Genomic DNA, 27,359 nt, shown 5'->3' on the forward strand with positions numbered 1-27,359 from the left:
ACGGACATTTTAAATTGGCAGGTTCCAGATTGACAATGCAAAGTTTGTTTACAACCAGGTAGCAACAATCGCTAAGGGAAACGGTGACCACATATTTACTGAAGATCTTAAAACACTTCGGGAGGTCTTCATTAGTCATTCAGGAATGTTTTGCTGTAGATAACCTATTTCACCCGAAACCAAAAGGCTAAAGGGCTCTGAAGTAATATACATATATTGTGAATAACAAATGGCAGCATTTCACAGTTTCAAAAACAATCTTCCCCTCCTAACGTTTACCAGGCCGACCGCAGGCTAAAATCACCGTGACAACCTCCCCAGCAACAACAGGCAGCGGCACATTGTCGCCCCCTACAGTGTGGAGGTCTTAAGGTCGGCACTCCTGCGATTCAGCTTCTCCGGGTTATTGGAGGCCATCTGAGAGAAGTCTCTGAAGATATCCTGGTACGTCTCGTCACCTGCAACACGAGAGCGGGTTTGAAAGAGCGAAACACACACACATACATACACACACCTCCTGGGTCAGTTCACTTCCTTCCTGTCTAACAGTTAAAAGGACCCCACCTGCGCGTCGCACTTGCGTTCTATGGTTCCCTTTGGAAACTAATATGAAGGCAGGGTTCCTATTTCGTGTAACGCAGGAAAGGAGTTGTTTTATAGTGACTAAAACTGATACAGCACAGCACTGAACTAGACAAGACTGGAATCTAGAGAACTGTCTAAGCCTCTGTCTCTCCAGCTACAGAAGCACTGGCTGAACTGTCCTGTACTGTATGGGACTGTACCTGGCAAACTATACAGTATAATACACAGTATTAACATACTGTAGCCCTCTCTACAGCTGTAGAAGCAAGCAACTGTAATACAGGGATGAGACTCCTACTGCACAGCATTGTGATCCGTTCCTGGCTTTACTAGGAGTTTAATCAGACACACCTGAGCTTGTTGCCTAGACACACTGGGGGCTGATCAAGCCGGTAGTAAAACCTGGACTGGGTGACACTGCTGTGCAACAGGAGTCTTATTACCATCCCTGTAAAAATATCTATTGCTCTACACTGCAGTAATGAATTTCACCGACACTGTGCTGAAATACTGTCTTTGAAAAATATACTGTTTTTGAAAAATATACAACATCTTAATATTATTAATTCCTGTGCAACAACTAAATGGGCTTTTAAAAATTGGTCAAGCAGAGCGTGCAAACGAGATCGTGTCACGTTGTAGAGAGAGAGACCCATCTTATATTGAAGCTAGAATAAAGATTAAAGCGTTTGACGTGGGGCACGCTTTCTCACAGTCGTTCTGCAGCGTGACTGGATTTACACCAAAGAGGAGTCGCTTCTGCTTGGAAATGAGTCACATTTGCCATTTTTAAAAGCCCACTTAGTCGCAGAAATGAATGCGATCAATTTTGCGACAAACGTGTCTTTCAGCGTGTGATTGAGATGTATGAATGGCTGTACTGGGATCAACTTAAAAGGAAAGCAGAAAATTACAGCACAGTGCTGCTATAATTCCTCTCTATAGACAAACTATTTGAAGTGCCTGGAGCCCACATCACCGTTCCAGAAATCTGACCCATATTGCACGTCCATTAACTACATAGGTCTTGCATGTGCAGTTTGGAAAGAAACACATACCACAGCGAACAGGGCAACACTTTACATAGTAGTTACACAGCAAATGCACGCGTGCTTACACATCACCCCAATGTTGTTATGCAGTTACAATGTACTTCACGTGGAATGTCTGTTTGCACGATAAATGTTAGCACACACCTGTATCAGGAAATAGTGATAGTGTGATATTGTGCAAATTAGTTTCGACCATGCTTAGGTAATGATGTGCAAGCACACGTGTATTTGCAAAGTAACTACTATGTAAATACACAGCAATTGTACGCTTTGTGAAAAGTGTTACCCCCTTTTTAAAACATCTGGGTATTCGTTCAATCGCTTCTTTGCCTGGAAATTTCCTCCAGCGCACGGCAGTTAGGTTTTTCAAACGTCAAAAGGCGTTTAAGGCTGCATATGGAAGTGCGGGGAGCCGGGTAAGATTTTCGGCAAGGTAAACAGTATCGCCAGAAAAATACTGGTACAGTAGTTTCATAAAAGCCAAGCAGTTTACCTGTTTGAATGCAGAAGGCTGGTGACAATACAAAGCTTGCAAACACTGCAGCTGCTCCCCCCTGGCGACTGGGGAGCGGAGAGAGAGAGAGAGGGAGAGGAGAGAGAGAGAGAGATGAAAGGCACTTCACAAACAGGGCCACGCGACAGGACACACGGACTGAAAGTGTTACAGCAAGGGGTTCACAGAAACACAGGGTGACGTTATGAATTTTAAAACACTACAGGACTGTATTACATTGCTGGATTCCCCCCCCCCCACACTGTAAAAGACAGCTTATTTTACTGCAATTTCTAGCTATTTCACAGTTAATACTCATTCAAGCAGAAACGAAATAGCTTGTCACATTTAAAATTGTTTCTACTGTGCAGAACAAGTTCCTAATTACATAAATTGAAAACCAGTAAATTCTATATTGTCGAATATTTTTATTTTATGTTCACCTTTAAAAAGGCTTTAGCAGAAATATTGCCAGTCTTTGATGCTGCTGGTGTCTTTTTTGGTTGAAGACATTTTTAAAGAAATGGTGTGGCTCTACATAGCGTGCGTTCGGTCCTTTACTGGAAGGAAACAAACTGAACCAGCCGCCAGGTTCCTGGATGCAGTGGAGCAGCCAGCGCCTCGATCAGGTAAACGCAAAATACAGACCTGGTCAACTGGTTTTGAAAACGGGGTGTCACTTTAACACCAAAATAATCAAGAACCCCTATCTGTACTGCATCCCAGTCCAGATTACATCAAAACAAGGGCACAGTGAATTTAAGGAGTGGATTCAATCAATACAGCATTTTTTTTAAAGCGCCATTCAATCAGACTTAACACAGGCTGAAAAGTTTATGGCGCCGCTATAGCTATACAAGGGCAATTCTGATTGAATCCTGACAGTAGTTGTCACTGTAGCACTGTAAAAGAAATCTGGAAACAGCAGGCATTCGCAGAAGAGTCAATAACTTGAATACACAGAGTGTGGGATCACAGAATTGTGCGTCACCAACAGGGGATAAAGCAGGCGCTGCATGTTTTGATTGAATACAGCCCTAAAAGTGTCCCAGTGTGGCGCGGGTGCGGCGTTTTTGAAACGCATTGCCGACTCTCATGAAAACGTTTAAAAAATCTCACATCAGGCAACACATTTTAACATCTTTCTCCTGAATCCAAATCTCAAAGCAATCACGGCAAACAATATTTCTGCTTGAACAGCAACACAGGCAATGCGTTTCTTGTACACACTGCAGGGGGCGCTCTGGAACACTTTCACAACTTTATTGCATACTGTAAAACAGGATTTTTGTGAAAAAAACATTTTCTTGTGGCTTAATTTCGCCAATGGCTTTCAAGGTCCATTTTTTGCTGTAATAAACGTTGGCGCTTCCCTATCTTTGAATGCACGCCACATGTACAAATAATTTCACAGCACATTAGTTTTGCAGGTTTTTAATAAAAGTGAAATTAGCAAACGTTTCCAGCTGGCGAAATCTTCCTGTTTTACAGTACTTGATTTGGTTTGCCATCACATTGATAAGATCGTGACAATATTGAAACTCAAAGGCTTCAGTACAGAGAAACAGTGACAGACACGCATTGACACAGCTGCATCTCCACAGAAAGGGAACACGCACTTACTGGCAAACACAGAACAGTGTTCTTTAAACATGGATTTACACATTCGTTGGGTTAAATACAGAATAGTGTTTTCATTCCCCTAGATAAGCAGGTTAATTTATTTATTCTTTTCAGATTAATTGGTTAAATATAGATCAGTGTTTATATTTACCCAAAGAAACTGATGAATATATATAGTGTTTTTATTCACCCAGTATACTGGTAAAAAAATATATATATATATAATTTTTCTTGTTAATGTGTGCAGTTGTTAATCTAACTTTTTAGTGTCATTGTAATTCTGATTGTAATTAATGCAGCTTCATTGTAATTGTAATTTAATTAAACAGCATTGTAATTGTAATGCAAATTATATGCTGCTGTAATTGCAATTCTAACTGAACCTGGGTCTCCTGAGTATCAGTGCAGTGTGGTTCTGTTTGTATGGGGGGGGCAGTGTTTACTCTGAGGCCCCCCCCTCACCCCCTATTCGGTGTCCCACCCGGTCGCCCATCCTGCCAGCTGATTCATTCGAGCCTGCAGGCTCTTCCTGTGGCCCCGCCCCCCCTCCTGCTCCCCGCATTGACCTGATTGGCCGTAGGACCCTTCCATCTCACGCATCATTTCCTCCTTCATCTTGGCCAGCCGTAGTCTACAGGGGGCGACACAGAGAGAGAGAGAGTGAGTCAGGGGCATGCCAGCTTTCATTAGCCTAGTATATGTGAGAGAAGCATGTGGTCTATTTTATAGATCATTCACAACTATGAATCTTCTCATGCATGACATTGAAGGTAGCTTCGCCAGGCCCCTCCCTCTTCCCTGCTCTACCTGGCTCCTCCCCCCTTCACCTGGCTCCTCCCTCTTCCCCTGGTCTACCAGGCTCCTCCCTCCTTCACCAAGCCCCTCCCTCTTCCCTGCTCTACCAGGCTCCTCCCTCTTCTACCAGGCTCCTCCCTCTACCAGACCCCTCCCTCTTCCCTGCTCTACCAGGCTCCTCCCTGCTCTACCAGGCTCCTCCCTCTTCCCTGCTCTACTCACAGCGTGACTATGTCTGCATTGGCGTTGTCGATGGCGATGGTGAGGGGGTCTTTGCCGTCCCCGTCCCGGGCGCTCTGATCCGCTCCCCTCTTCAGGAACAAACACACCAGCCTGCCGACAACACAGCACACCGCTCAGCACTCCCCGCACAGCAGGGGCGTCCAATCCCGGTCCAGGAGGGTTATTCCACTCCGGGTTTAACAGCTAACATGCGTTCATTACCTACTCCAGGGTCCGGACTGGTTCAGATCGAACAGTTTAGAACAGGGCTGGAACAAAGACCAGGAGCGAAAGGGCCAGCGTTGGCCACCCCTGCCCTACAGGCTCCTCAGCTTTCCTGCCGTCTGTACTGTTGCCAGTTAATTCAATATTGCAAGAGCTGCCAAGGAGATGCTCTGCTGTAAAACCCTAATAGACCTGGTCCTGCGCAGCACCCCCTGCAGCAGACACAGAGCTACTGCTGCCCTGATAACAATATTTGTGATTCATACTATTAAAAACACAAGTATGGGTGTACTCTCAGTGCTGGGTGCAAGGTGGTATATTCTCACCCTGTGTGCCCCAGGGTCGTGGCGTGGTGGATGGGGCCCCGCCCCCGAGCATCGGTCTGATTGACGTTCGCTCCGTTCTGAAGCAGGAACTCGCAGGCCACCAGGGAATTCTGGAATAGAGGAGGAGAGAGAGAGAGAGAGACAGAGAGAGGTCAGCGCACTCGTGGCCTGTATAAGCAGGGTCCAGGTCAGGGAGGGCGAGCGATGAGGGGAGAGGGTCCACTCTCTCGTACCGCGCTCACGGCCTGGATCAGCGGGCTGCTGTTCTCCTCAGCGGCGTTGACCCAGTTGACGTCGGCCCCGTGTGCCAGCGCGTCCGCCATCACGGGGAAGTTCTGAAGCGCCGCGGCCCGGAAGAGCAGAGCCCCGGGGTGGAGCGCGCTCAGATCATCCTCTCGGTCCGCCCTGTCTTCAACCGGGTCCTCCTCCCCATCTGCAAGACACACAGACTGAAATCACCCTCCCACAGCACCGCCCTTCACAGGAGAGCGAACCACGACCACCAGGTGGCAGCAGACCGCAGCAGCAGTAGTTAATGATGCAGAGTTCACCCTTCTAGTCTCTGTAAGTCGCTTTGGATAAAAGCATCGACTCATTTCTACAGCGCCTTTCCTCGAAAAATCGAAAACATTTATACAATTGGAAGTAATAAAAAAATTAAAAAGAAATCAATTTTATGAATTAAAAAGTCGTCCCATTTGAGCCACTCCGAGGCCTCTGAAGGGTCTCTTACCTCTGGGAGAAGCTGGACTGCTGCGGCTCAAACTCAGGCTGCTGGCCGAGCTACTGCTGGGTAACCCTGAGAGAAACACACTGGATCAGTTGCTGCCCTCCCTGCTTCGCCTGTCCGCCCCCCTTCTCTCCCAACCTCGCTTCCCCTCTGCTTCGCACCCTCCACTGGCTCCCTATCTCAGCTCGCATTCATTTCAAGACCCTTGTTCTTGTCTAAAGTTCATATTCTAGTTCATATTCTAGCAGTGACATTATTTGCACTGACTGTAAACTGCGTTTAAATACGAAGCCTGCATTGTAGCCCTGTGCTGCCCTGTAACACCTGTGGAGAAAGGCGTCTGCCAAATACATCAATAATAATGATACAAATAACAGATCAGATCTACAGGGCAATGCTGCCCTCTCTTGGTTTCCCTTTGCCATTGTGGATGTGCTCCGAGGACTCTATACAGTCTGTATTCAACATCTACAAAATCACCCTTATTCTTCACTTCAGAAGCATTAGGACAGCCAGCGTGTGGCGCACCTGGGAGTCGATTTTTTGCAAAATAAATCACTGCGAGTGTTTGTGGTACCTGCGAGTCGGGGCAGGGTGGCACGGCCCGGTTTGGGTTTCAGGGGAGGTCTGGCGCTGGGACGCTCCTGGGTGTTGGCCCGGTTCCGACGGGCACTGGACCGGCGCAGGGGGCGTCCCGTCTCTGGAAGCTTCTGGATGAATTTTTTCTCGACGTACTTGGAGCGGATCCAGGCTTCCTTCTCCTGCCTGAGAAACGCAGAGAGAGAGAGAGCGAGAGAGAGAGAGAGAGAGAGGGAGGAGTCCTCACTGTGACCTGGTCACTCTCTCCTCTCTGTCGGTCTTCTCTGGCCGCAAAGTCAGTCACGTGGAGATCAGTGTTACTGAAACTAAACTGAGTCAAGCAGAGCAGCGTTTGGGCTCTAGTGCCTTCATCAGTGTTACTGAAACTAAACTGAGTCAAGCAGAGCAGCGTTTGGGCTCTAGTGCCTTCATCAGTGTTACTGAAACTAAACTGAGTCAAGCAGAGCAGCGTTTGGGCTCTAGTGCCTTCATCAGTGTTATTGAAACTAAACTGAGTCAAGCAGACCAGCGTTTGGGCTCTAGTGCCTTCATCAGTGTTACTGAAACTAAACTGAGTCAAGCAGAGCAGCGTTTGGGCTCTAGTGCCTTCATCAGTGTTATTGAAACTAAACTGAGTCAAGCAGACCAGCGTTTGGGCTCTAGTGCCTTCATCAGTGTTACTGAAACTAAACTGAGTCAAGCAGAGCAGCGTTTGGGCTCTAGTGCCTTCATCAGTGTTACTGAAACTAAACTGAGTCAAGCAGAGCAGCGTTTGGGCTCTAGTGCCTTCATCAGTGTTACTGAAACTAAACTGAGTCAAGCAGAGCAGCGTTTGGGCTCTAGTGCCTTCATCAGTGTTACTGAAACTAAACTGAGTCAAGCAGAGCAGCGTTTGGGCTCTAGTGCCTTCATCAGTGTTACTGAAACTAAACTGAGTCAAGCAGAGCAGCGTTTGGGCTCTAGTGTCTTCATCAGTGTTATTGAAACTAAACTGAGTCGAGCAGAGCAGCGTTTGGGCTCCAGTGCTTCATCAGTGTTACTGAAGCTTGCAGACAGTAGGAAGTTTCTGAAGCCCAGGTCACTGTGCAGAGTTCCTACCTGGGGCTCCCAGAATGTGGTTTCTTGATGGTCATCTCATCGATACGGGCCTCATAGATACCGTTCATGGTGCTGTTTCCCAGCTCGCACATTAACTGAGACACAGAGAGAGAGGGTGGGGGAGGGGGGGGGGGGGGGGGTTAGGGTTATCAGAGGGGTGGGGTGTCGAGCGGGGTTGGGGGGGTTTAGGGTTACAGATAACATTCACAAGCCAATTAGGGATCTGCCACTTTGGATCAATTAATTTGCTTGATAACTGATATCTCCGTGCTTTACAATGCTTCCCTGCGCTTTCCCAGACCTGTCTGTGCTTTACCATGCTGTCACTGTGCTGTATTACACTTCGCTGTGCTGTTACTGTGGGAACATTTTATAAGGGCAGCTGTCTTCCTAATCTGAAAAGGGGGTTTTCACCTTCATCAGTTCCGGCTCCCAGGAATCGAGGGTCAGCGATCGCACTTTGGAGAAATGAACCCCCAGACTCCTGCAGCGAGTCACACAAAAAGAGAGTCAGTCAAACCACAACCTCAACAGGGTAGTGCTGCCGGGCCACTTTATTAGGAATGGAGCCTACGATCAGGTCAGCGCCTGCCATGGACACGGTCCAGACTCCACGAGGTGATGGAAGGTGTCTAGACCCCTTCACTCATTATCATTGCAAATTTCAGCAAGTGTATTTTCCCCTCTGCTTTGCGTCTCTCTTGGCTGATGCATCCTGGGACTCTTGGAGCAGCCAGACCAACAGGACTGTGCTTCATACTGTGGAAGCAGATCCCTTTACAATCACGCCTCCTTCCAGCTCTGGGTACAGAGTTTGCATCAACCTATAGAACGAACTAATGTTGCTTCCTAAAGTCCAATGAAAGCTGCTGGATAATGTTATGTTAACATCATGAACGCTTTGTAGTTTTCCAGACACCTGCAATGTCGTTTTTGTAGTTGCAACATCATTTTTGTAGTTTCTTTGATTACATGATTATTAAATTATGTTCATATATTTTTTATTTTTTTTTTAAATCTCAATCCTAAAATTCTAGGTGATGCCACACCTGTAGATTTTAACCCATTCCTGGTAGACTGTTTGCAGTTGTGCTACGCCCACCGCTTCATAGAGCTGCAAGGATGTCACATCACATGGTCAACCTAATTTCCATATTTAATTCTGTCCGACTTCAAATTCCATCGGCATAGACTGTTCCTAATAAAGTGGACAGGCAATGTATACTGCATACAACATGCACTGTATTTATATTGTGTTTCTGTGACCATGACGACAGCCAGGCCAGGTTAGGTTGAACCATATATATATTAATAACAACAGATATGCTATTAGCCACACAGGACAAAATTACCCTGCATATTTTCAGGAAAAAAAAAAAAAAAAAAAGATCACACATGGATCCAAGCAGTACAGGTTAGTGTAGCAGTGGGGAAATAATTAACAGCTGCACGCCGTACATGGGAAGCTTCCTGGCAGAGGAGAGAGAGAGAGAGATCAGGCATCTCAAACAGCTTCTAAAAAGTCTCCTGCATCTTATCACTTGTGGCTGTGTGTTCCTTTTCTCATTCAAGATTCAGTTCCAGTGGTTTGATTTCGTACGCACAGCAAATCAAAACTCCAGAAGCAATGGGGTACTCCGATAAGGAATGGAAGAAGGAGACAAAGCTTGTCTTAATTTGTTAGCTCGACTCTGAGTGAGACTCGCTCTGCCCAGCGGGAAGGTGTCTCTGTTCCTGTCAGGGAGGACGCAGCCTCCAGTACCTGTGTATCCCGGAGCAGACGATGCACAGAGTGATTCCCAGGTTAATGCTGGCCCAGTCCGGGTTGGGCTCCCCGCAGTCACAGCACTGGTCGTTGCCACGGATACGCTGCACCTGCTCCAGGGCCTGCTTGTCGACGCTCTCCCGAGTCTGGCCGGGGAATTCCAGCCCTGCTCCGCCCCCTCCTGAAACCGAGGCTGTTCGCTCCAGACGCTGTCAATCACAAAAGAAATAAATAAATAAGGCAACACATGCTGGCCAGCCTGCAGTTCACCGCCACAGCCAGCAGAGGGCAGTAAAATGACAACGCTTTAATACATAAAAAGACTGTATGAAAAAAGATGGAAAGGAAATCAAAGCATGCACGCTGTAAATAAAACCCATTCTATGAAATAAATGTAAAAAAAAATTCTAAGATTTAGCACACCCAATTATCCCCTCCTCTCTCCCTCCTCTCACTGCAGCAATTCCCCCCCAGCAGCTAGAGTGTTTCTAATGTGATCAAGCCCGCTATTGTGCCGGTGCCTCGTAGTTTTAAGGCTCGGCTCACCGATCCTGTGCTGTCCTCTCTGTGCTCTTGGAAGGCCGTAGCGATGCTGTTCTGAACCGCCAGGATCCAGGCCTGCTGCTGTCTCTCCGAGTCAGCCTGCAGGAGACAGCTCCTGAAACACAGCGAGACAAGAGACAGCTCCTGAAACACAGCGATAGAGACAGCTCCTGAAACACAGCGAGACAAGAGACAGCTCCTGAAACACAGCGAGACAAGAGACAGCTCCTGAAACACAGCGAGACAAGAGACAGCTCCTGAAACACAGCGATAGAGACAGCTCCTGAAACACAGCGAGACAAGAGACAGCTCCTGAAACACAGCGAGACAAGAGACAGCTCCTGAAACACAGCGATAGAGACAGCTCCTGAAACAGTCAGCGACACAAGAGACACCTCCTGAAACACAGCGATAGAGACAGCTCCTGAAACACAGCGATAGAGACAGCTCCTGAAACACAGCGAGACAAGAGACAGCTCCTGAAACACAGCGAGACAAGAGACAGCTCCTGAAACACAGCGAGACAAGAGACAGCTCCTGAAACACAGCGAGACAAGAGACAGCTCCTGAAACACAGCGATAGAGACAGCTCCTGAAACACAGCGAGACAAGAGACAGCTCCTGAAACACAGCGAGACAAGAGACAGCTCCTGAAACACAGCGATAGAGACAGCTCCTGAAACATAGTCACACAAGAGACACCTCCTGAAACACAGCGATAGAGACAGCTCCTGAAACACAGCGATAGAGACAGCTCCTGAAACACAGCGAGACAAGAGACAGCTCCTGAAACACAGCGAGACAAGAGACAGCTCCTGAAACACAGCGAGACAAGAGACAGCTCCTGAAACACAGCGAGACAAGAGACAGCTCCTGAAACACAGCGAGACAAGAGACAGCTCCTGAAACACAGCGAGACAAGAGACAGCTCCTGAAACACAGCGAGACAAGAGACAGCTCCTGAAACACAGCGAGACAAGAGACAGCTCCTGAAACACAGCGAGACAAGAGACAGCTCCTGAAACACAGCGAGACAAGAGACAGCTCCTGAAACACAGCGATAGAGACAGCTCCTGAAACACAGCGATAGAGACAGCTCCTGAAACACAGCGAGACAAGAGACAGCTCCTGAAACACAGCGATAGAGACAGCTCCTGAAACACAGCGAGACAAGAGACAGCTCCTGAAACACAGCGATAGAGACAGCTCCTGAAACACAGCGATAGAGACAGCTCCTGAAACACAGCGAGACAAGAGACAGCTCCTGAAACACAGCGATAGAGACAGCTCCTGAAACACAGCGAGACAAGAGACAGCTCCTGAAACACAGCGAGACAAGAGACAGCTCCTGAAACACAGCGACAAGAGACACCTCCTGAAACACAGCGATAGAGACAGCTCCTGAAACACAGCGAGACAAGAGACAGCTCCTGAAACACAGCGACAAAAGAGACAGCTACTATTCACACAGCAGTCACTATACACACAGAGCACAGTCTCTATACGCACAGCTAGTGTATTGCCAGCAAAACTAAATAAAACTTGATCAATGCAACTGAGCGACTTCTGATTATTATTATTATTATTATTATTATTATTATTATTATTATTATTATTTATAAGCAATAAGAACCACGCAGTTCATTTTTGAAGCTACCCTTGGAAAGAAATTTGAAGCTAATTTACTCAACTGAAAGAGTTAAAAATATAGTTTGCAGTTCTCTGGCTGGCCACAAGGGGGTGCAAAAGTGCACGAACGGTTCTACTCACTTGGAAGGCGACACGACCTCAAAGCAGAAGCGCCTCTCGTTGTCCGGGCATTGCTTCACTGTGCAGAGCCTGACATCTTCCACAACCACTGTCACTGCATCCTGGAATCACACACACACACCACCCCATGAACAAAGCCTGGCGCACGCCACTGAGAAGATCACATTCGAGGGACAGATTCAGACTTGGTCCAGTGGTTAAAGAAAGGGGCTTGATACCAGGAGAATCCCGGCTCAGCCGCTGACTCCCTGTGTGTGGGACCCCGAGCGAGTCACTGAACCTCCTTGTGCTCCGTCCTTCGGACGAGACGCAAAACAAACGAGCTCCTATTGGAAGAGACTCTGCAGCAGCAGCAGCAGTTGTTGATGATGCAGAGTTCACCCCCCCTAGTCTCTGGAAGTCGCTTTGGATAAAAGCGTCTGCTAAATGACTCATTAACAAGATATTCTAATTCTAATATGTATACTTTATCTTCGAACACCACGTTACAGAAATCTGAGTACTAAACCTGCAGACAGTGCTGCTCTTCCTTGGGTCGCCTGGAGAGTGAAACTGTCCCCCCACTGATTCAGCGGCTTCCTGTCCTTAACCAGCCAGATCTCCTCTCCACTGCTGACCAAGGAAGTGCAAGCATAACCGACTTCCTGAGGATAAGCCATGGAAACTGAAAACTTCCTTTAGCCCTACCACTACGTTTTCACAATGAAACATTTTCAAACTGCCCATGTGAGACCCGTGTAGCTCATAAGAAAGTTTACAAACGAGAGGAGGCCATTCGGCCCATCTTGCTCGTTTGGTTGTTAGTAGCTTATTGATCCCAGAATCTCATCAAGCAGCTTCCTGAAGGATCCCAGGGTGTCGGCTTCAACAACATTACTGGGGAGTTGATTCCAGACCCTCACGATTCTCTGTGTAAAAAAGTGCCTCCTATTTTCTGCTCTGAATGCCCCTTTGTCTAATCTCCGTTTGTGATCCCTGGTCCTTGTTTCTTTTTTCAGATCGAGCGCCCCTGGGTCGACATCGTCAATACCTTTTAGGATTCTGAATGCTTGATTCAGATCGTCTTCTTTGTTCAAGACTGAACAGATTCAATTCTTTTAGCCTGTCTGCATATGACACGTCTTTTAAGCCCGGAATAATTCCGGTCGCTCTTCTTTGCGCTCTTTCTAGAGCAGCAGTATCCTTTTTGTAGTGAGGTGACCACAACTGAAACCTTCCTGTGTTACACAGAATAAGGTCCCCCGCCCCACACTTAAAAAATAAATAAATAAAAATTCACCTTAAGTTTCTTCTGGTAAACCAGCTGGTTGTTTTGGATTGAAAACCAGCGTCTAGGAAAGAAAAGGGAAAACAAAATTTATCAAAGTTGAACCACTAACTCCTCTAAACCACTAAAAGTGAGAACATTTCCACCGTCGTCTCTGTGGTGCACCAGGGCTACGAGATACACCCTTTTTTCCCTTTTGGACTCGGCCATTGAAAGGTTTTGTCGGCTTTTTCCTGAGGAAAAAACGACTACAGACCTGGGCTTGACGTCTTTCTGATGACGTGGGACAGGGTCCAGACATCGGACTGGAAAGGGAAAACTGTAACGTCGGACCTTTAACAGGGGGTTAAAGGCAATTACTGGGAAACAAAACGAGTACCGTCTGGGCATGGTTGGCGAGTTGGTGATGAAATCTCGCCCTCTCTCCTGTACTGACCTGCTCCAGGTTTTGAAGGCGTTGCTGGCTCGTTTGTAGAGGTATCCTTCCATGGCGACGCTGTTTCGAGCATCAGGGTTGAACTCAGTCATCGAGTCGTCATAGGAAATATCCTGCAGTAGAACAGCACAGATCAAATCCAAAATCACAGCGGCGCCGTCCTTACAGCGCCTTTATAGTCGGCAGCAAAACACAAATCTAGAATCGCTAAGGCTGTATGCAACGGATCATTTAGTAACTGTCAGCTTTTATACGAGAAACACGCGCATAATGGCAAAAGGTCATCTCAGTCTGGTTTCGGAAACCTCACCTTGCTCAATACAAAACGACGAAGGGACAATAACGAGATCACAAACAGATAACAATCGAAACAGCTTGCAAATTGGCTTCCGAGGAAACCGTTCTCACCAAGCTGCGGAAACCAACAGCATTTTGGCCATCTTGCATTAGCGCAGGGGAAACTGCAGGAAAATATCTCAGACAACCAACTGCTTAAAAAGCTAAAAATCAGCTATGGGCTACTGGGAGGTCACGTGATCTGTCACGTGATTTGAAGGGAACGAGCGAGGCTGTCTAGTCCCTTTGTAACCCAATATCGGTCCCCATACCCCCAGGGGAAGGAACTTCTGTTCCCCCCTGCATGCATGTTAATTAATTCTCCTATTGCGATGTTAGTTCTGAAGATTCTGGTGAATGGGAGCTGTGTTTACAGGCTGTTCTCATGCAGTATTGTAAGTGAGACTGGACCTGTCAGAGGAGATTCGATGGTACAAGGTTCGGGTTAGGGGTAGGGGGTAGGGAAAGTGGTCTTAATTAAGGTTTTAGTTGAAGATGCTGGTAACTCAGGGTCAATTCCTACTTTTTAAAAAAGGTTAAGTCCTACTTGTTTAAATCCAATTCCCTTAAAAAAATCAATTCCCAATTCCCCATTCCCACGCAATCAAGCGTTCTGTTAAAATTTAAGTCGCGATTGGCAGCGTTAAAATTTTTTTCCCAATTATTATTATTATTATTATTATTATTATTATTATTATTATTATTATTATTATTTATTGTCTCTAAAATGTCGATTCTGATTCTTTTGAAGGAAGTGGAACTGATTTTAAACAGGAACTGGAATGATGGTTCTGCTGGCTGGGGGTTCATGCTGGGATCGCAATGGACGGTCTACCTTCTGCTTGACCGTGACGTGCCTCTGTTCCATGTCTCTCTTATCTCGCGCACAGTTAAGTACCAGGTGATGGAGCTGGGAAGAAAAAAAAAAAAAAAATTATATTATTAAAATGTGTAGCCAACCGCGAGATTTTAAGATGTAGTGGGGTGGGGAAGCATTTTAGCGGCGCACTGGGTACCACAGGCGATGGATGACTCTCGGACGTTATTTTATACGCACTGGAAAAGTCGAAGCTGTACACGCACTGATAACCCGAACGTCGCTGTGTCAGGGTCAACGGTCAAATCGCAAACAGGAAACAGGAAGGGCTCACCTTCCTGTCTCACTTTTCACAAACAGGCATTTGTGTGTGTGTGTGTGTGTCAGAGAGCCCTCCCTGTTAGTTTTCAACCCAAGAAATAGCAATCGAGGTTACAAAATTCTGAGATCGAAATTGGTGTCTCTCTTAAATGAAAGGCATCACGGGCAGGAGCTGAAGCTCCTGAACTTATCGTCCTAGTTAGGGATGTATTTTTCTCAGGGTAAATAAATAAACAGCGTTGTCTCTTTCGAAATGAAACGTGTTCTCTAGCTATTAAACAGCAGATGTTTCTAAATATTGAATATATTGAAAACCTGGCAAATGAAACAGAGCACTACTACAAAAAATATGCCCATTTGTGCTGGAGAACTGATACAAAAACTACTGCATTGATTACACTGGGAGGCGGTAGGGCTTTTAACCTCATCTCGCCAACAGGGGGCAGAGTCCTCAACGGCAGCTCATCACAAAACACATTTCACCAGGAAGTGGCTGAGCTGAGGACTGTAAGCACAGAGCAGCCCTTCCTGCCTGCAGCACAGACAACGCTGCGGGACAAGCCCAGGCAGCCCCAAGCACAACATGTGTGAGAGAAGAGAGTTGCCATCACAGCCAGTCTAGTGTAGAGAAGAGAGTTTCTCTGTTGTCTTTAACAGGTGATGGGTTACCAGTCCAGACCTGGGTCAATGAACTACACTTACAATTATCTGCTGAAATTCAGATTCTATCTACTATCTTCAATTCCAATTACACGAAAACCCTAACAATTACCCACATTAACAAGTTCACTCGATTTATTTATCTTAACTAACTCTGCAGCGATCACACGTACAAACACAGCAACTCTCTACACAACTGGCATCTTGCTTTACAAACAAACAGGGGTCATTAAAACTGGTAGAAAATACAATAACGATCAAATGAATGAATAAGTGAACGGTAATTGATCAATTACACAGTGTAATTACAAATATGCAGACGTGCCAAGGTTCCACTGCAATCACCTTGCAATTGAAACACATCACAAATTACACAATTTCAATTGAAACACATTACAAATTACACAATTTCAATTGAATTGACACAATTACACAAACTGAAATACATTACAAATTACAACTGTAATTGCAATTACAATTATATTGTAATTGAAATGCACTACAAATGACACAGTTACAATTCTAATTGACTTGACTGTGCTACCCTATGTGTTTGGATTTCGTGTTCACGTTGCACAAGTCAGCTTCCGGTGCTTTACCAACGATTATCACACATCTGAAGAGGATTTCTTCACTTACCTAAAACATTGTGAATAACTCTGTCCCCTTTGGGAACAGGCCAGCTATCCTGCTCCAGTCTCCGCTAATAAACAGGGGCACTGAAACTAGGGTGACACTTTCCACTGTGTGTTTCCACGGTAGCTACACAGCGAACACACGCGTGCTCACACAACGTTACAACACGGAAATCCTTTTGCATGATATATGCAAGTACACAATTGTGGCAGAAAAAGGTTAGGGTTATATTACGCAAAAAAACGAACATGATTATGCGTACCGAACATGACGAACTTAACCCTTTGGGGTCTGTTGTCGGACCAGGTCTGACATTACAGTTTTCCCTTTGCAGCCCGACATCATCAAAAAGACGTCAAGCACAGGTCTCGAGTTGCCCCATGCACCACAGAGACAACGCGGACACAAACAAGAGACAGCTGCTTCTGCATCCAGCGCTCAGAGAATATCACAGACATCTGCAGAGCTTTGAGATGATACAGTAATAAAATAATGACTTGGATCGCATTGTTGAAGAGTCTGGTGATAAAACGAGTGATCAGGAGAGGATTTATCAGTATGCACGTCTGTAAAGAGGTATGTGAACAGCGAGCAAGGGGTGGGGCTTGTCTGGAGATGCAGTACTGAGTGTCCTTTTGTGATTCAATGCCTTTTAAAACCTGTTTTACTCTGACAAAAAAACATTTTAAACAGCGCGTGTGAAAATAAACTGGACCCGACACGCCTGACAAACGCTGAATAACCGGACTGCAAAGGGTTACATGTATCCCTGTGTCTGTGGCTGACCGTCGCTTGGCGCGGAGCTGTCTTTACAATGCAAAGTCTTACCTGCCCTGCGAGATCTTTCCGGTACTCCTCCAGTTCTTTGAAGCAATCGTATCCCTGAGCGAAGAACGTGGCTTGAGCCTCAACCAGGGACAACATCTGCAAGACACAGGATCTCATTACAGTGCAAACCTGCTACAGGACTATTATTAATATTAATGAGTCATTCAGCAGAGGCTTTTATCCAAAACGACTTACAGAGACTAGAGGGGTGAACTCTGCATCATCAACAACTGCTGCTGCTGCTGCAGAGTCTCTTCCAATAGGACCTCGTTTGTTTTGCGTCTCAAGGACGGAGCACAAGGAGGTTCAGTGACTCGCTCAGGGTCCCGCACACAGGGAGTCAGCGGCTGAGCCGGGATTTGAACCTCCTGGTATCAAACCCCTTTCTCTAACCGCTGGACCACCGAGCCTCCTCTAGAGGCCAGGCCAAAACGAACGGCATTAAATAAACCAAAACACAGCTATGTATCAGTGTGCTGGTTTCAAAACGAGAAACGCTGTCCTTCCCTCACCTTTACAACCGAGTACCGCTCAATGGCGGTTCGCTTCCGTGTTTTGGAAGCCGATCGGAAACTCATTTTCCTCTCATCCGGGGTGCTGACATTTTTGGCCGCAGACCGACAATGTAGCAAAACTGACAAAACGCATCAGTTTCTGTGACCTTTCCTTAACCCTAACCCGAGCTAGCGCTGAGGAAACTGGGAGGTGTAGTTCTTTGATGACTTTAAATCAGAGCTAACACTCCCTGCCCAGGACTACAATCCCACAATGCACTGCAGAGACGATGCATTTCTAAAGGAAACAAAGACACTTGAGAAAGTTTTAAGATCAATCGCCTAGGACAGGCCACAGTTGGCCGAATGGCCGTCTCTCGCTCGTCAGTTTCCTCGTGGTCTTATGGTAAATAAAACGTGTGTGTCTTTCACAACTGCACGTACGAGACCGATACAGCAAACGGAAGCACAGGTCACAGGGTTATTTTGTTGGCTTCGGGGTGTCTGTTATTGACAGGGGCTTGTTTATAGAAATGCGTTGAAGAATTTACTCACAGACGATAAAACTTCAGTCTTTTTCTTTGATTCAATGACGGTGATCTAGAAAAATAAAATTAAAAAAATGTTTTAAAAAAACACACACACACACACGAAAACTGTTCACTTACCAAAAAAATACTACTTTACACCATTTCTGTAAATAATGCATTCGTATTTAGTGCATTACGAGTCAGTTTAATGTTCTGGCATATGAAAGTGTAATAAAGCACAGTGAAAGCATGGTGAAGCATAGGGAAGCATCGTAAAGCATAGAGAGGTCTGGTAAAGCATAGGGAAGCATCGTAAAGCACAGAGAGGTCTGGTAAAGCATAGGGAAGCATCGTAAAGCACAGAGAGGTCTGGTAAAGCATAGGGAAGCATTGTAAAGCACAGAGAGGTCTGGTAAAGCATAGGGAAGCATTGTAAAGCACAGAGAGGTCTGGTAAAGCATAGGGAAGCATCGTAAAGCACAGAGAGGTCTGGTAAAGCATAGGGAAGCATCGTAAAGCACAGAGAGGTCTGGTAAAGCATAGGGAAGCATTGTAAAGCACAGAGAGGTCTGGTAAAGCACAGGGAAGCATTGTAAAGCACAGAGAGGTCTGGTAAAGCATAGGGAAGCATTGTAAAGCACAGAGAGGTCTGGTAAAGCACAGGGAAGCATTGTAAAGCACAGAGAGGTCTGGTAAAGCACAGGGAAGCATTGTAAAGCACAGAGAGGTCTGGTAAAGCACAGGGAAGCATTGTAAAGCACAGAGAGGTCTGGTAAAGCATATCAATAAACAAACCATGATAAACTAACCCTTATAAAAGTTTCTCATAGTAAAAGCATAGCAAAGAGCTTACATGGAGACCAACAGACTGCAGTGACTAGCATTCAGTCACAGCGTTCACAACTGTACCAACTTTTTTACCTACGTATCTATTTTATAATGCTTTTTTTCAAAATTATTTCAGGGCAAACCATTTTAAAAATTTTAAAAAATCCATAGTTGAGAAGCCCTTGTGCAATGCAGTCTTTCCGGGCCCTAGGTGGCGCTGTGCTGCTCACCTGCAGCACGTAGTCGAGCGCCTCGTTGCGGAAGGCCCTCCTGGCTGTGAGCAGGGCGCTGCTGGCCTCGTCCACCTCGTGCTGCTTGTTGCGCGGAGCCTGTGCGTTGCGGATCAGCGAGTTCTCCAGATTCTCGCTGCTCTTGTCAAACTCCTTCTTGGTGTCTTTGAATCGCTTCACATCCCTGAAAACCCAGACAAAAGAAACTCAGCCGAGATCTCCACTCAAAGACAGGACAGCCTCCGCCAGCCTCCATGCCCTCAATATTAATGAACGATTTAGTCAGCTAGAACTGCTTTTTAAAAGAAACCGATTTGAAATACTCACTCTTTGACAAAATTCTGGATCTGCTGCTTGACGGATTTCTGGGTCGTTTCAATGAGCTCCTAAAACACAAACCTCACAATGTAAATCGACAGACTTTCAACTTTGAATACAGGAATGCAAATAAGACTCCCGTTCCACAGCGGTTTGATCCATTCCTGGTTTTACTATGAGCTTAATAATATGACACGCCAGAGCGTGTTACCTAGACACACCCTGGCTAATCAAACACATATTAAAACTTGGAATGAAACTGCTATGCAATAGGAGTCTTATTACCATCAGCCTAGTCCAGGTGTCTCCAGCCCTGGCCCTGCAGCGCCCCAGTCCTGCAGGATTTCAAGGTGTCTCTTCATTATAAAGATCTGGAACACGTGTTAATCTGGACTGATTAAGCCAGTAATTGGTGCAGTGAAGTAGACCGTTTGAAACGAAAACCAGTAGCTCTACAGGATCAGAGTTGGAGGCTGAACTACAGCACTGCATAATCTTAGCCTCCCTTCACAGCCCTACTCACCCCTTGGGCCTCAATCATCACATTCAGCTTGCTGGAAAACTTATCCAGGCATTCCTGTGAAACAAAAGCAACGTGTTTGGTTTTTTTTTTTTTAAGACTTAGGACAGGAGTGCGGAAGAGCATACTTTCAGCCAGCGAGGTGACCCAGGTAAAGCAAAACAGGAACATCCCTGGAAAGCAAGGCAAGCAAACCGAGAACTGTCTTTAACCTCGTGTGGCGCCAGATGTGGGTTTTACAATGAAAACGTTTGCCGTAACACGCACTTCTTTCAAAACTGCACGCTGGAGCCCTACACAGCTAATGGCAGCGCAGCTTCTGTAATATAGGGCTGGGAATAAGACTCCCGTTGCACAGCGGTTTGACTTTGAGTTTAATAATAAGACACACCTGAGCTTTTTACCTACGGGGGCTGATCAAGTTGGTAGTAAAATCCGGACTGGGGTGAAACTGCTGTGCAATAGGAGTCTTATTTCCATACCAGTCCTAATGTACACAGCTGTATTTTACGATTCTCTCAATGCAGATCCATTACAGGTATCAAAAACTGCTATGCAACAGAAGCATCCCTGTTTTGTTAACTACAATAACTAACACTGTTGAAATGAGCTGCACTGGACAGATCTCCTGATCCGCCCCTCCTGCTCTGCCCTGGACTCGCCTGACCTCAGCACCACGTTACTGGATCCTCAGCTGATGCGCTACCCTTGCACTGCTAATCTGTCACTGTAGAGATAACTCGCTGTGATACTAACTTGTTGCATCCCAGTTCATATTGTATTCTAACAGTGTTATTATTTGCACTGACTGTAAACTCCACTGTATTTGCACTGTAACCTTGTACTGGTAAAGGTGTCTGCCAAATAAACCAATAATAATAATAATAATAATAATAATAATAATAATAATGACAGGTGCAGGATCTCACCCTCATCATGTCGTCCCCTCTGGAGTGCTGTCCAAGCTCTCGAACCCCAGCCACAAACTGACGGCTGTTTTGGCAATACACACGTCCCGACTCCAGCATGGTGTTGCACTGCTTCACAAGCTGGGCACACACACACAGGTTACATTATTCAGCAGAACTATCACATCACAGGAATCCAGCCATATATTCTCTGTAACTTGTATTTGATTTTACTCTTAAAAGGTATGTGTATTAACCTATTTTTTGTAATTGTTCTTTGAAGTTACAAATTGATTGCAGCTGCTCTTAATGGAATTTGCTCTCATAAAGAAACATTTTAAGATGAACTGCTCTTAGTCACAATCTCTCTTTAATTACTGTATTTATTTTCTTTCATTTAAATTTGCTCTTACCACTGATTTTATTGAATTATCTGCAGTGTGATCTTTTGTAACAACTGTAAGTCGTTAAGGACTTCTAAGAAATAATAATATCTATTTTTATATAGCGCCTTTCATAGTGGACCTCCATCACACAGCGCTTTCCAGAGGCAGGCTGTGAACTGCGCATTAGATGCAGAGTCACTTCCAATAGTGCGTTGATTTAACATCTCATCTGCAGAGCGCAAGGAGGTGAAGCGACTCTCTCAGGGTCACACACTGCCAGTCAATGGCAGAGGTGGGCTTTGAACCCGTGACCTTCTAGTGACAAGCCCTGGTCTTTAGCCACAGGACCACACCGCCCCAGTAATACAGGGAGGTGTCTGTCCATTTGTCCATCTGTATGTGAGACGTCACTGCTTTGCATGTTGAGAACCTCTGACTCGATTGTGATTAGAGATGCATTGCTAATTCTTATCTGAAACTGTTCTGTACATGTTGACAGTTTTGAATTGACAGCCCTGGGAATGGAAGATGGCAGTTACTCAACTACGTCTTTCAAAAGCTAGCGGAAAAACAGATCATTTATATGTCAACAGTTTGCACTTCAATTATGTACAGCTGAATACAGTTCAAATACTGGCACTGCCAGTCTGCTAATAGTGTGAACCTCAAACTCCAAAAACTGCGGATTTGAGCTTGTCTGAAGAACCCTAAATGCCAGGGAGACACACAGCCTTCCATTTAAGTCATGTGACTCTGCTAGCCCCGCCTACTCCCCCCCATCTATACAGACCGAGAGAGTAGAAGGGCTGAAAGGCCACACAGTCACATGATTTGGAACAGATCGAGTCAGCTCCAAACCGGAGCAACAGAACCAAGAAGATATTCATTCAATATTCAGGGAAACGGGGGAAAAAAGGGATCACCGACGTTTCTCACCTTGTCCAGTTTGGCCTCCAGTTCTGTTACATCGCTCTCCACAGTCTCGATGGCTGCCCTGAACACATGCAAGCAGGAGGGTTAGGGTCATTCAACTGGCAGTTTTAATCTACTGTTCATTTCTTTTAGATGCACACAGAGCTCCCTGTCAATCAAACATGTGTCAGCATTACTTCCACGATCCACTGTGCTCCAATACGAGAGAGACACACACACAGTCGAGCGTGCATTTCCAAGCCTTGTTCTTGACTGCTCCAGTTCCATGACGTGAACACTTTATTTACAATGCTTCCCTATGCTTTACCACACCTCTCTGTGCTTTACAATGCTTCCCTATGCTTTATCAGACCTCTCTATGCTTTGCAATGCTTCCCTATGCTTTACCACACCTATCTGTGCTTTACAATGCTTCCCTATGCTTTACCACACCTCTCTGTGCTTTGCAATGCTTCCCTATGCTTTACCAGACCTCTCTGTGCTTTGCAATGCTTCCCTATGCTTTACCAGACCTCTCTGTGCTTTGCAATGCTTCCCTATGCTTTACCAGACCTCTCTGTGCTTTACAATGCTTCCCTATGCTTTACCACACCTGTCTGTGCTTTGCAATGCTTCCCTATGCTTTATCAGACCTCTCTGTGCTTTGCAATGCTTCCCTATGCTTTACCACAAGTTAATTCTATAGGGCAATGCAAAACTTTTGGTCAGAGCTGTGGAAGAAATGATTCAAAAACGCACAGGTTTTCCATGAGGGCCTAAAAAAAAAAAAAAAAAAAGAACCACACTCTCTCTTTTTGAAGCTGCTTCTGTCATTCAAAGCGAGTTCTGATTGGTTGCGCCACCCCAGCACCGCTATTTCTGTGGTTAAATGCTCTTCCTGTCAGTATCAGCAGCGCTGTTTTTACAGACAAGAGAACTGCAGCAACGTTTCACACTCCAACGAGCTTCTCATATTTCAAATCAACTTCTTTACCGTTGTTTGGGTTTTTTGTTTTTTTTTTTTTTTTTTTTTTTTTTTAGCTAGTTCCTAGAAAATTTCAATATGAAAGAAAAAACTGGCTTGACATCTTTTTAAGGGCTCCTGTTGCTGCGGTAACCCTGACTTCCTGTCTTTATCACCCCACTGCATCGGCATTGCTAACTTCCTGCTAGCTCGCCTCAGGTTGCCTAGCAACGGGAGGTTGTAAGAGGCCTGTATGAACTAGCAGGCTGTGGTAGACCATTTCTGCCCACACTGCTAGGTTGTAAATATATAACCTTAAAATATAAAAGATAATACTTCTGTATAAGAGACAAGGAAATACAAAGATAGACATATTAAAAATAACCCTTTCTATGGCTTTAGACCTAATAAATGCTAAAATAAACGAAATGACAAAAATTTGCACCAAATGTCTCTTTCATCGTCTTCCATGTTGAGTTTTGATTCCTATATGGTAAAGTGTGAGGGATTTCGCTATGGTATTAGATACTGCTGTAACTTTAGAGGTTTTTTTTCTCTTTAAAAGCTGCCTTTAACTGGTTTGGAGCTTGTCTGGAGAATGCAATGCTTCCCTGTGCTTTACAATGCTTTCCTATGCTTTACCAGACCTCTCTGTGCTTTACAATGCTTCCCTATGCTTTACCACACCTCTCTGTGCTTTACAATGCTTCCCTGTGCTTTACCAGACGTCTCTGTGCTTTACAATGCTTCCCTATGTTTTACCAGACCTCTCTGTGCTTTACAATGCTTCCCTATGCTTTACCACACCTCTCTGTGCTTTACAATGCTTCCCTGTGCTTTACCAGACCTCTCTGTGCTTTACATTGCTTCCCTATGCTTTACCACACCTCTCTGTGCTTTACAATGCTTCCCTGTGCTTTACCACACCTCTCTGTGCTTTACAATGCTTCCCTGTGCTTTACCACACCTCTCTGTGCTTTACAATGCTTCCCTGTGCTTTACCAGACCTCTCTGTGCTTTTAGTACAAAGGTACTGCTAAACATTTTAGCTAGTACTACTGATTGGGCGGCCATGCACAGAAAGGCACGGAGCAGACAGACAGCAGGACAGTAGCTCAACACTGATGTCATGCATCATGAGGCACTCCCTCCTGCTGTACATGTCTTTACAGGGGAATGGAAATATCAATGCAATCCGGAAGTGTGCATTCGGCAACGTGCAGTGTGATCATCACAGTGTCTCTTACAGCCCAGGCAGGAAACACTGCTTCCTTCTGAGAGACAGACAGAGAGAGAAAGAGAGAGAACGAACAAAAAGAAATGAGAGAAATTAGAAGATAGAAAATGAGATAGAAAGAAAAAGACAGAGAAACAAAAATAAGATACAGATAGGAAGAAAGAAAAAATACCAATAAGAAAACATGACCAAACTGCCTGCAGTCTGTGTTTAAGTGGTGAGAATTTCCCAGCATTCCTGCACTGGCAGGCTAGCTATTTATTTATCAAGTAAATGTTACTTCTGTAGCTGCAGGAAGAATGCCAAGGGCAAGCAGGTTCAGGTTTTAAGGTGGAAGGATCAAGATATCTCAATAACACCTTATTATCAAAACCTCAGCAGCACTGAAGGAAAAGATAACTCCACTCTCCACACTGCAGAGCGCTCTAGCGGTACAGGAAAGAGAACTCCACTCTCCACACTGCAGAGCTCTCTAGCGGCACAGGAAAGAGAGCTCCACTCTCCACACTACAGAGTGCTCTAGCAGTATAGGAAAGAGAGCTCCACTCTCCACACTGCAGAGCGCTCTAGCGGCACAGGAAAGAGAACTCCACTCTCCACGCTGCAGAGCGCTCTAGCGGTACAGGAAAGAGAGCTCCACTCTCCACACTGCAGAGCGCTCTAGCAGCACAGGAAAGAGAACTCCACTCTCCACACTGCAGAGCGCTCTAGCAGCATAGGAAAGAGAACTCCACTCTCCACACTGCAGAGCGCTCTAGCGGTATAGGAAAGAGAACTCCACTCTCCACACTGCAGAGCGCTCTAGCGGTATAGGAAAGAGAGCTCCACTCTCCACACTGCAGAGCGCTCTAGCGGCACAGGAAAGAGAACTCCACTCTCCACACTGCAGAGCGCTCTAGCAGTATAGGAAAGAGAACTCCACTCTCCACGCTGCAGAGCGCTCTAGCGGTATAGGAAAGAGAACTCCACTCTCCACACTGCAGAGCGCTCTAGCAGTATAGGAAAGAGAACTCCACTCTCCACACTGCAGAGCGCTCTAGCGGTATAGGAAAGAGAACTCCACTCTCCACACTGCAGAGCGCTCTAGCAGTACAGGAAAGAGAACTCCACTCTCCACACTGCAGAGCGCTCTAGCAGTATAGGAAAGAGAACTCCACTCTCCACACTGCAGAGCGCTCTAGCGGTACAGGAAAGAGAACTCCACTCTCCACACTGCAGAGCGCTCTAGCGGTATAGGAAAGAGAGCTCCACTCTCCACGCTGCAGAGCGCTCTAGCAGTACAGGAAAGAGAACTCCACTCTCCACGCTGCAGAGCGCTCTAGCGGTATAGGAAAGAGAACTCCACTCTCCACGCTGCAGAGCGCTCTAGCAGTATAGGAAAGAGAACTCCACTCTCCACACTGCAGAGCGCTCTAGCAGTATAGGAAAGAGAGCTCCACTCTCCACACTGCAGAGCGCTCTAGCAGTATAGGAAAGAGAACTCCACTCTCCACACTGCAGAGCGCTCTAGCAGTATAGGAAAGAGAACTCCACTCTCCACGCTGCAGAGCGCTCTAGCAGTATAGGAAAGAGAACTCCACTCTCCACACTGCAGAGCGCTCTAGCGGTATAGGAAAGAGAACTCCACTCTCCACACTGCAGAGCGCTCTAGCAGTATAGGAAAGAGAGCTCCACTCTCCACACTGCAGAGCGCTCTAGCAGTATAGGAAAGAGAACTCCACTCTCCACACTGCAGAGCGCTCTAGCAGTATAGGAAAGAGAGCTCCACTCTCCACACTGCAGAGCGCTCTAGCGGTATAGGAAAGAGAACTCCACTCTCCACGCTGCAGAGCGCTCTAGCGGTATAGGAAAGAGAGCTCCACTCTCCACACTGCAGAGCGCTCTAGCAGTATAGGAAAGAGAACTCCACTCTCCACACTGCAGAGCGCTCTAGCGGTATAGGAAAGAGAACTCCACTCTCCACACTGCAGAGCGCTCTAGCAGTATAGGAAAGAGAACTCCACTCTCCACACTGCAGAGCGCTCTAGCAGTATAGGAAAGAGAACTCCACTCTCCACACTGCAGAGCGCTCTAGCAGTATAGGAAAGAGAACTCCACTCTCCACACTGCAGAGCGCTCTAGCGGTATAGGAAAGAGAACTCCACTCTCCACACTGCAGAGCGCTCTAGCAGTATAGGAAAGAGAACTCCACTCTCCACACTGCAGAGCGCTCTAGCAGTATAGGAAAGAGAGCTCCACTCTCCACACTGCAGAGCGCTCTAGCAGTATAGGAAAGAGAGCTCCACTCTCCACGCTGCAGAGCGCTCTAGCAGTATAGGAAAGAGAGCTCCACTCTCCACGCTGTAGAGCGCTCTAGCAGCATAGGAAAGAGAGCTCAGATTACACTAACTATCTTAACATTATCAATCAGTACAAATACTGCACTGAGGCAAATTTTATGATTCACTTAAAATGTGGTTTTACCTGAAGCGTGGGGAGTCTTTTAAGCATTCTTCAAAATCCAGTTTCACCGTCATACTTCCAAAGGCTAATAAATATTATGAAATAAAGAAAAAAAAGTCGGCGGTCGAGCACAGACAAGTTTACAGCAAGGTGCAGAACCCAACGCGAAGACCACAGCGACTCCCCTAGAATCAGAAGCAAACACATGAGAATTTATTATTATTATTATTATTATTTCCCGTCAGGGGGCAGTCTTTTTTTTAATTTGTTTAGTTTTGAATTTATGACGTTGAGCCTATATTGGTGATGGACCTTTTTGTAAAAGTCATTAATTTACAAAAACCAAAACGCCTTGCGGAGATGGAACAAGGAAGCCTGGCCTGCGACAGGATGTCCTCCCCCTGTCCCCCCCCCCTGGGGGACCCCCCCCTGCTTTCGACCCCCCTGAGGAGAGTCCCGGGCATCGTATCAATCTGAACTTGA

General features: G+C 46.0%; 1 protein-coding gene across 3 annotated transcripts; it reads right to left on the reverse strand.

The window, feature by feature from the left end:
• Positions 1-351: 351 nt before the first annotated feature.
• On the reverse strand, positions 352-27,057 carry acap1 (ArfGAP with coiled-coil, ankyrin repeat and PH domains 1). 3 transcript variants are annotated; one of them, XM_041238223.1, is made up of 24 exons: positions 26,898-27,057; positions 22,258-22,315; positions 20,957-21,076; positions 20,031-20,084; positions 19,517-19,575; positions 19,190-19,373; positions 18,157-18,201; positions 17,108-17,203; positions 14,681-14,755; positions 13,510-13,622; positions 13,086-13,137; positions 11,807-11,907; positions 10,040-10,151; positions 9,491-9,702; positions 8,143-8,212; positions 7,729-7,823; positions 6,629-6,816; positions 6,055-6,120; positions 5,555-5,754; positions 5,322-5,431; positions 4,771-4,881; positions 4,320-4,384; positions 2,131-2,198; positions 352-458 (listed from the first exon to the last, which is right to left on the reverse strand). In XM_041238223.1, the coding sequence occupies exons 1-24, from the start codon at positions 26,948-26,950 to the stop codon at positions 390-392; spliced, it is 2,376 nt and encodes a 791-aa protein (XP_041094157.1). In that variant the 5' UTR covers positions 26,951-27,057; the 3' UTR covers positions 352-389. The 3 variants fall into 3 exon arrangements, with proteins under 3 accessions (XP_041094157.1, XP_041094160.1, XP_041094159.1); XM_041238226.1 differs by lacking the exon at positions 6,055-6,120; XM_041238225.1 differs by lacking the exon at positions 2,131-2,198.
• Positions 27,058-27,359: the final 302 nt, after the last annotated feature.

The sequence above is a fragment of the Polyodon spathula genome, chromosome 48, assembly GCF_017654505.1.
Source record: "Polyodon spathula isolate WHYD16114869_AA chromosome 48, ASM1765450v1, whole genome shotgun sequence".
Lineage (NCBI taxonomy): Eukaryota > Metazoa > Chordata > Actinopteri > Acipenseriformes > Polyodontidae > Polyodon > Polyodon spathula.